The sequence below is a fragment of the Sinocyclocheilus grahami genome, unplaced genomic scaffold (genome assembly GCF_001515645.1).
Source record: "Sinocyclocheilus grahami isolate Dianchi unplaced genomic scaffold, SAMN03320097.WGS_v1.1 scaffold826.1, whole genome shotgun sequence".
NCBI lineage: Eukaryota > Metazoa > Chordata > Actinopteri > Cypriniformes > Cyprinidae > Sinocyclocheilus > Sinocyclocheilus grahami.
Window position 1 is genome coordinate 233,540 of NW_015506005.1, and position 9,430 is coordinate 242,969.

General features: G+C 37.6%; 1 protein-coding gene across 1 annotated transcript in view; it reads right to left on the reverse strand.

Moving 5' to 3' along the window:
• Positions 1 to 6,654: 6,654 nt before the first annotated feature.
• Positions 6,655 to 9,430, reverse strand: part of LOC107562514 (USP6 N-terminal-like protein) — a 34,184-nt gene continuing 31,408 nt past the window's right edge. Inside the window, exon 14 of the mRNA XM_016247140.1 lies at positions 6,655 to 8,909. Coding sequence (XP_016102626.1) covers positions 8,152 to 8,909 — 758 coding nt within the window. The 3' untranslated portion in view covers positions 6,655 to 8,151. The remainder of the gene's footprint in view (positions 8,910 to 9,430) is intronic.

Here is a 9,430-nt window from a genome sequence, read left to right on the forward strand (position 1 = left end):
TATATATATATATATATATACATACAGTATATATATGGAACAAGATTATCCCATTCAAATCAATGATAAACAGCTTTGGTCAAATGTAATCTAAAAGTAATCAAAAAGTTAAACTATATTACCTAAAACGTGTAATGTAATATCTTACATTACTTACTACAATTTTTATCATGTAATTTGTATTCAGTAATAGACTACAATTTGTAAGTAATCTACCCAGCACCGTCTATAAATGAGCTAAGAGTAACTGCAAGAAAGAAAATGTTTCCAGTGTCTCTTCAAACTAGTCATCTTGAAAAAGATTTCATATTTGAAAATGTGCTTCTGCCTGGATTATCTGACTGGCAGTATGCTCATCAAAATCTGCATGTTTTATGCTCTTCCTGTCTTGGTGCTGAGTGGACCACCACCTGCTCCATGTGTCCTTGCCCCGAGCCAAGTCAACAGACAACGGACTGTTTAGTCACCTAAACACAAATGCAGGATCTCTCACGCTGATGAAAAGAGGCACATTCAAGATGCACAGTATAAATGCAATTCAGAGCACTATACTGCTTGTTGAGATTAATAATTTAAGTGATGTACCTTATGTCCTAATTACATAACTTATGTTTGGTCATTTTTATTTAACATTTATTTCAGTGTGACAACAATTGTGTCTCCAAAAGACCTTTGTCCACAGAGATCAACATGTCCTCCAAGATGTTTACCTCCCCTCTGACTAATTACTAACCGAGTGAAGAGATTTTAGAGCTCAGCCCTCTTACTTCCCACCAATAGAACGTCTCACTTGAGATAACAGTGGCATCTGTCCAAAAATTCCATTTGCATAAGCATCAGCTTGTGTGTTGTGAGGAGTTTAACACAAATCTCATTAACCTATGGGTTAAAAGAGTCTGCACCCCTAATTTCTCTCCCTGTCAACTTCAGCCACATAATTCACAGCAACTAGCTTCCATTTTTAAATCTCAATCAGTGGAAAACCAAGGGGGAAAAAACCTTGAGCCTTTATGCTATAATTAGAAATATACAAATGTATTCCTCTCTCAAATACAGTCATGGTTTATCACCTAATCCACAACAATTACTTCACCTCCAATAACAAAGGACATACAGCTTCAAGGTAAAAGTTAATGAGAGGCTATGATTTAAAAAAAAAAAAAATGTAGTTGGACTAGAAAGCTAAATTAAAAATTGTTAAAAACATTTCCTCAGAGCAAACATGAGGTATTTTTGCATTAGAGAGGAAATGGGTGTGGTCTGGGGGGGTATTTTACGTAGCAAGGAGATCTGTAAAATAATCCATGTTACATCAGTGGTTCAACCGCAATTATACAAAGCTACGAGAATACTTTTTGTGCGCAAAAAAAAAAATGGTTATATGCTGCAGGAATCCATGTGACAACCACTGATGTCACATGGATTTTACAGATCTCCTTGCTACGTCTCTGGACTTGGGAACATTTCAGTTGCGTTGCTGTCTATGCAGGGTTAGACAGCTCTCAGATTCCACCAAAAATATCTTAATTTGTGTTCCAAAGATGAACGGAGGTCTTACAGGTTTGAAACGACATGAGGGTGAATAATTTAAAGACAGAATTTTCATTTTTGGGTGAACTAACCCTTTAAATGTTGAAAACCAATGTAGAATCTATATGCAAACTCAGCTAAGCTTTTGATTAAGTTTATTAATTAGTGAATGTGCTGATTATTTGATAACATGCATATCATAACTTGTCCAGTTCAACATCTGTATTATACTGAACATTGGAATTAACATCTAAATACTGTTGTTGAAACATCTTTGTATATCATAAATGTAAGACTTTTTTTCTCAAGTTAAGGCAGTGTTATTCAGTCGAGAGAAGAAAAGCCACATCATATGAGCTAGATAAAAATCTCTGAGTACTGACATTCATTATTTCTAACTATACAATAGACATTGTATGCATATTTTCTACTGTATAAATAACTGTGGACAAGTAAAAAGCATTTTACATCAACCTCTCCAGTGCACACGCACACACACACTACAAGTTTAACAGGGAAATGTGTAAAAGTCCACTTGTGCTCTTAGAATTGTGTGTGGTAAGTGATTATTCCTGACAGTAATTAAAGGAAGGGGAACTCTTGTCACTGAATTGGTACCTTTCAGGACATTCATCAAATTGTGCCTGTGGGTTAGACTTAATTTCTCTTCAAAAAGCATAAAGGAAAATCATCTTTGCACAGAGCCGCTTTGAGTCTTATCTGGAGTACTAATGGTTGTACAACCCAGAGCACAAATTAGTTTAGGAATAATCAGCAGTTAGCTGGGCAGAAATAAGCAATAATTAAACTTTAACCTAAAGGAAAAATCATAATTTAGATCATACATTATTGATCATACATTATAGATCATACATGCACTCTAAAAAATGCTGGGTTGTTTTAACCCAATGTTGGGTCAAATATGGACTAACCCAACTGTTGGGTTAAATTTTGGCAATGGACAGCTCAATTTTACTGCACTGCCTTGCGCATTAACCTGCTTCTGAAACCCAATAGAAAGATTCAGTTGATATGCAAGAATAGTCTTATTTTCACATTCAACTTCTCACAATTGAATTATTGTGCACAAGGACAGCTCAATTTTACTGCACTGCCTTGCTCATTAACCTGCTTCTGAAACCCAATAGAAAGATTCAGTTGATATGCAAGAATAGTCTTATTTTCACATTCAACTTCTCACAATTGAATTATTGTGCACAATCCCATTTAAAGATATTGGAGATATGTTTATTATGGCTTCAGTAGCCATTACAGTCTTTTGATGAGAAATGCTCCATGCTCCATTCAAGGCTATAGTGCAGTTTCATTAATACTGACCTTTCCCATAGTTGAAGTGGAGTTTGATGGCTTTGCCTTGGTTGATGTGAAGATACGTGAACCCAATGGCAAACATAAGCAAAACAAGCAGCAGAAGGAGTTTGAACTGCTTGCGGATCTTCTTCAGAGGAAAGCGCATCCTCATCACAGCAACATCACCCACTCAGTGGAAAATTCAGACTTGTGCCCCTTCAGCATTGATCTTGTACAGCTAGAAGATATTGAAATGATGTTTCACACTCACAATACTGATAACAGTTCCCAGATTAGAACAGATTTAGACTTGCTAATGAATGAGCATATCTTTCAGCAATGCCATTCTAAACTTCCGAGTCTGATGCAGCTACTGAAAGGTAGTCTATTTTTTTTTATATAAATGACATTTTACACAGCTACACGTATCCTACATTCGTCATAAATGCCACAGGCAGTTATTATTGCTGTTTTTCTCAGTAAAACTGGCATGTCTAACCGGTGTCACCATAGGAGATGTGTGTGTTGCCTGATGCTGCGCTGTACTGTGTCTATCTTGACTGCTCACTTGAGTCCAGCCAGCACAATATTTGGTATAACAAGCGGGGCAGTTCATCATATCTGTTATTAGAAGTGTCAATACAGGAAAAACACACACATTACCAAACAATAACGGGTTTGGTGATGCAGCCGTCAAACTTACTGTACACACTCATTTCCTTTTCGATATGTCTTCATAAACAGAGGCTTTCATCTTAAAGTCCCGTTATTGCCATACGAGTTTTGTCCAAATCCTTATTCCAGGCGCGTTATGTGATAAGCAGACAGTGGAGGTGTTAAATTATTTGTTTTTCACGGTTTAGTCAGGGGCAGTTCATCATATCTGTTATTAGAAGTGTCAATACAGGAAAAACACACACATTACCAAACAATAACGGGTTTGGTGATGCAGCCGTCAAACTTACTGTACGCACTCATTTTCGATATGTCTTCATAAACAGAGGCTTTCATCTTAAAGTCCCGTTATTGCCATAAGAGTTTTGTCCAAATCCTTATTCCAGGCGCGTTATGTGATAAGCAGACAGTGGAGGTGTTAAATTATTTGTTTTTCACGGTTTAGTCTCGTGTTTATTGCAAAAGAGCGATGGAGACAAATAAAGCTCTGTAAACAGAAATGAAGCATCGCTGTTTTCTGGTTTTGTCTCGTGTCTCTCGCGCTGGTATTCACGAGCACGCTTTTGTTTCTTCGGTCTGTTTCACAGACGAAAAAAAACGACTGCAAACATATTCGAGTGGTGTCATCTTAAATCCCGGTTTTGGGTGATTTTCGTTTGTCTTAAGTCCTTTGTGTTTTGGTATTCTCATCTATGAAAGAAAACTGAAATATTTCCCTCAGCAGCATCAGCGCACTTGTCCGACCGCATCCCGTAGTTGCATCCTGGTCTTCATCTGATGGATAGAGGGAGCTGTTACCTTCCTGTGCGCACAGCCACCGTGCTTTACCTGAAGGGCCGAGAATGATCACTGAACAGTGCTGAATGCTCCTTCATTCACTTTACACTTGACGTTTACGACGCTAATTACTCTAGTTTAAACAAATTACTAATAGGGTAGCCTAATGGTATATCGTAAGGTTCTGAAAAGTAGTGCAGAGGCCAAGTGAGTTACAGGCTTCCTTCAGACTGAGACTGCTGTTCATTAGAGTAATGAATCATTTATGTAATGATTTGGGCTATAAAACATTTAAGTTTATAAATGTATCCACACTGTTATGGGCAAATACAGCCTAATAGTCTTCTAATATAAACTTGAATACTTTTAATCAGGTGACAATGTGTCCCCTGATCTTATTTGATTCCATATAAAAATTTTTTATAATATAGGCCTAAGTGTAACTTCATAATATGTCGAAAATCTCAATTCTTGGGTCAGATCTTGGTTTTAAAGGACACACTTAAAGCATTATTTTTGTCATTAATTTACATTAAACATATGCATATTCATTTGTATTACTAAACTATGAATACAATATCCCTGCATAACAGGCGGAACCATTTATTTATGTATATATTTTAATTATAAATATGTGGTATTTAAAGTGCTTGAATAAAATTGTGTATTTCAGATCATTTTGGATATCTCTAAATTATCTAAATCTATCTAAATATCTAAATCACTAAAATTGGACCGATCTGAAATGAAAAACATAGCAGTTTTTTTGTGTGTGTGTGAAAATATGAATTGTAAGACCGTAATAGGCTACTTTCATGAAGCAAATCATACAGTCTTATTGTGTAGGCCTACAATACACACTCTAAAAAATGCTGGGTTAAATACAACCCAGTGCTGGGTAAAATAGGGACAAACCCAGCAATTGGGCTGTTTTGACCCAGCGGTTGGGTTACTACTCAGAAGGTTGGGTTAAACATTTAACCCAACCGCTGGGTCAAAACAGCCCAATTGCTGGGTTTGTCCCTATTTTACCCAGCACTGGGTTGTATTTAACCCAGCATTTTTTAGAGTGCAGTATCCTAATCACAAGTTTGTTCATCTTAGCATTTATATAAAGGGAGACTATCTCTTTATATGTTTAAGTCTGTTTTAAGTATGTAGGCATGATGATATTTACAGCAGTTTCAGTTTTAAACCATGCCTAAATTTCTACCAGAAGAGTCTACTATTAAAGGCTCATGGAGGAGGGCTGGATAACAGTTCGGTCCGAATGAAGCATCCTTTAGAAAAACCCTGAGTAGCCTACGTTTGGATTAAAGGTGCTCCCTTTGGAAACAATTATTTTAGGCGCCTAACCTTTGAAAACTGATGTCTGTCTTCCTTGTTTTGTATGCTGAAACACCAGTGGTCTTTGAACAGATAACCTCAGGCACAAAGCAGGAGACAGAGAGGTAGGTGTAATCGCAACTTTTCCAAGTGTGTGGTTTGAGTGCTAATGTTCAGCTTGTAATGGTTATAAACCCTGAGAGTTGACAGTCTCCGTTCAAAGAGGCTGATAAAAATCAGATCAAAGATGAAAATGAACTGACAAGATTTTTTTTTTAAATTTGACAGTCCTGCTGCCTTATATCTTTGTCTGCTATCTTTTAACCCGATCTAAAGAGAGAGAGAGAGAGATTTTCTTTTTTCTTCAGATCAAACACACTTAAAGGCCAGTCACACTGGCTGAATAGATCAGTGTGGTCTGATAGTAGTATGAAGTGTTGCATTGCAGATCTCAGCACAGATGAGCGCATCAATACCTGCTCAATTATGATGATGAGTGATGATGTGTCATCTTTTTTCGCTTCTGCTCTATTTCTGTCACTTTCTCCCTATCACTGAGGCTCAGTCATGATGTATGGCACTCACAATCTGCCAAAGCATGGCATCCATCACCCAAACCTGTGTCACCACATGCTGTCAGTGTCCTCCGAGAGCAGGAAAGAAACATGAAAGATCCTCATATTACAGGTAGTCTGATGATGCTTGCAAATATCTCACTGAATGTTGAATCTCTCGTGTGTTCTCACTGGGAAGGAAATCTAAACCATTGCCGTTTTTACTCTATAGTTAACCAGAAGACTTTTCCATTACAAAATAAAAATTATGAATAATAAGAACTTTTGCTGAGAATATGACAAGGAACTAAAACGTGGCATGTAGTGCGAATGATAGCTAATCAGAGAGGATCTATTGTAAACAAACGGTGTGTTTCCAGAGTCCTCTTGTGGTCACACGGAGCATTGCCGTGATCTGTTGTGTCTTGTGTATTTCGAAATAAATCTGCACAGTCCAAGGAAGATTAGAAAACTTCTATTTATGCAAATCTAATTCAAACATAGAATAACAAAGTAAATAGGTATAGCCTATATTTACTATATACAGACTGAATAAAACCAAAGCCTTTTGGTTGGAGTTCTCAAAACTCCTTAAAAAGGAATGTACACTGTCCATAACTCAAATACTGTGCTGAAAACATATTTTGAATGTACAGAGGCATCTGAAAGAGTCCATGCTGTAACAGAATTTAAAATCATCAATGTCTTAATACAATGGCATAATAGCAATACAGTGCTCGACTTACAATAGGTTTACACTGTTATTCTGTACAATAAAGGTGCTTGAAAAGATGCTTAGATAACCTGTTTAAAGATGTGTTAAGTAATTAATTTATAATTACCTGTTTAGAATACCTATTTTCACGGTTTCCCAGCTATTCTCTTTTAGTTTAAAATAGCTGTACTGGTTTACACATAGTGATGAGAAACATGGTTTGGCAAAACAATTCACGTTACCTCAAAGCAGAATCTGATCTGTCAAACCAGTTGAAATCGTAAACCTGAAGCACACCCTGGGCACAGCCTTCTAAGACCAGTTAACTTTTTATAAAAAGTAAACCTATGCTAGATGCGACCATCAGAAAGCAAATCTGACATTTAAGTCATTTATGTTACAAATACAAAATCCAAAAAGCATTCAAATACAATACTCGAAAAAGCGAAATGTACAAAATGTTCACACAAATGAAAAACAAGTACAAATACCAAATGTACAGAAGGTTGTGTTTAGAAACAACCAGAAACAATATAGTTTAATTTTACTGAAGGCCATGTTTAATATTGCCATCAGCTGGGAAGTTAAATCATAAAGACACTGCAGTTGTCTCAATGAAACTGTGCCAAATAATTTTGAGACAAACATACTCTGACAGACTGCTGCACATTCATTCCATTAAACAATTTTTATGATGTTTTCTATCAGAATAATAAATATTGGCTTGTGGACACTGCAAAATTGCCATCCTACCATAAAGCTGGTATCAGCAAAAAATTTACATCACAAACGGAGCCTATTTGATCATGACCATTCAAATTACCACAGAATACATCCCTCTACCTTCTTATCAGAAAGGATAAGCTACTGTATTATTTAACACGGAGTGGTTTGTGATATTAACAAATAATTACAATATTCTGTCAAGTCATAGCATATTAACTAATGGTTGATTTGAATTTGAATGTGGAAAATCGCTGTAATGAAAATCAGTCGTATTGCAGAGCATGGTTCAAAACATATCTTTTCATTACAGCTATCACCATTTTATTAAATTTGCAAAGACATCAGCGGTGTTGTGGTGTAAGTGAGTGACGGTTCTGTACAAACCTGAAGAGTGCGAGAGAAAAGTTGGAAGGCAGTTGTTCATAAAACAATTGTCTATATGCTGAGTTGTGTATTAAACAGTGAGCCTGCTCACTTTTGTTATGAAGACTTTATCTCTGTCATAGGTGGCAGCTTGAATAAAAGTCAGTTGGCAGCTTAAAATGTCTCCGATTTGGGCAGGTGCTGGCAGGAATGAGGTGGGTGCTGAAATAGAGGGTCTGAATGGACTGTGGGGAATCGTTTGGCAGGTAACTGTGACAGCTCACAGGCTGTTGAGGAGATCTCACATGATGTGGAGAGTCTCTCTGAAAAACTGTCCTTATTCTGACTTTCAACATCCCCTACCTGTCCCTCATAATTTTCAGAACTGTAAACACCAGAAGGCTGCATGGAAACAGATTCGAAATTATCTGAGGGTAAATCACCCGCCACACTGCCTCCTGCTGTGTCTAAAGTGTCCTGCTCTAAGTTCTGGGATGTTCGTGAAGGCTTTTTATCATCCACATTTGGAGGTGAAGTAGGCTCATACATCTCCCGTTGGTTTTGGGTCTCATTGAGCTCAGGTACAGGAGGTTCGTATGGAGGAGGCCATTCTCCGCCGTCCTCAGGGGCTCCTATCATTCCATCAGGTGTGAGGGGAATCTGGCTGTGCACTAGAACAGGGTCGGGTGAGGGGAGGGGAGACATGCTGCCAGTCCCTCCATCTTTGTAAGACTTCTTTTCCTGTGAAAGACTGTCATCTAGCATGATGGACTCCTGCTGTAGAGAGATGTGCAGAGAGGCAGGTGGCCGTTTGATGAGCTGGGCTTTGTTGGGCGTATCTTCTGAGGGGCTCGGTTTGGGCTGTTTGACCGGAGTCAGAACAATGGGCAGCTCCAGACCCAGAGGCTTGCGTGGAAACTCATCAGGCTTAGCTGTGAATACAGAAATAATGAATTAGACTGGACTGAAAATGTAGGTGACCTTACACGAACTCATTAGCTGTGGCCAAAAAATATAATTTATGCTCTGAGGTGGATGTTTGTATGCATTAATGTTACAGTTTTTCTCAATTGCTTAAACACTATCACCAGGCTTTTGAACTAAAATTTCAAAACCATAACGCCATTTATCAAAAAGCACACCCATTTCCCTAAACTATAAACACTATTCCCCTTTTTGACACATGAATCAGATTTGTTGAACTGTCACTGCAAAACTCTACACACAAATCCCTTAATTTCTCATTGCCTAGACCATGTTGTCATTTAGAAAGCACTAGCATTCAATATTGTTCACTCAAGTCAGCATAGCTTGAGCTCAATTAGCACAAAGTTACCCACGTGGAAACACTAAGAGTCAAAATTGATCACACACCTATCAGAACCTTCAATAGATAGATAAAAGAGCCCAAGTCGGTTCATTCAGTTTTGGAACAATGGATCCAGAGAGATGT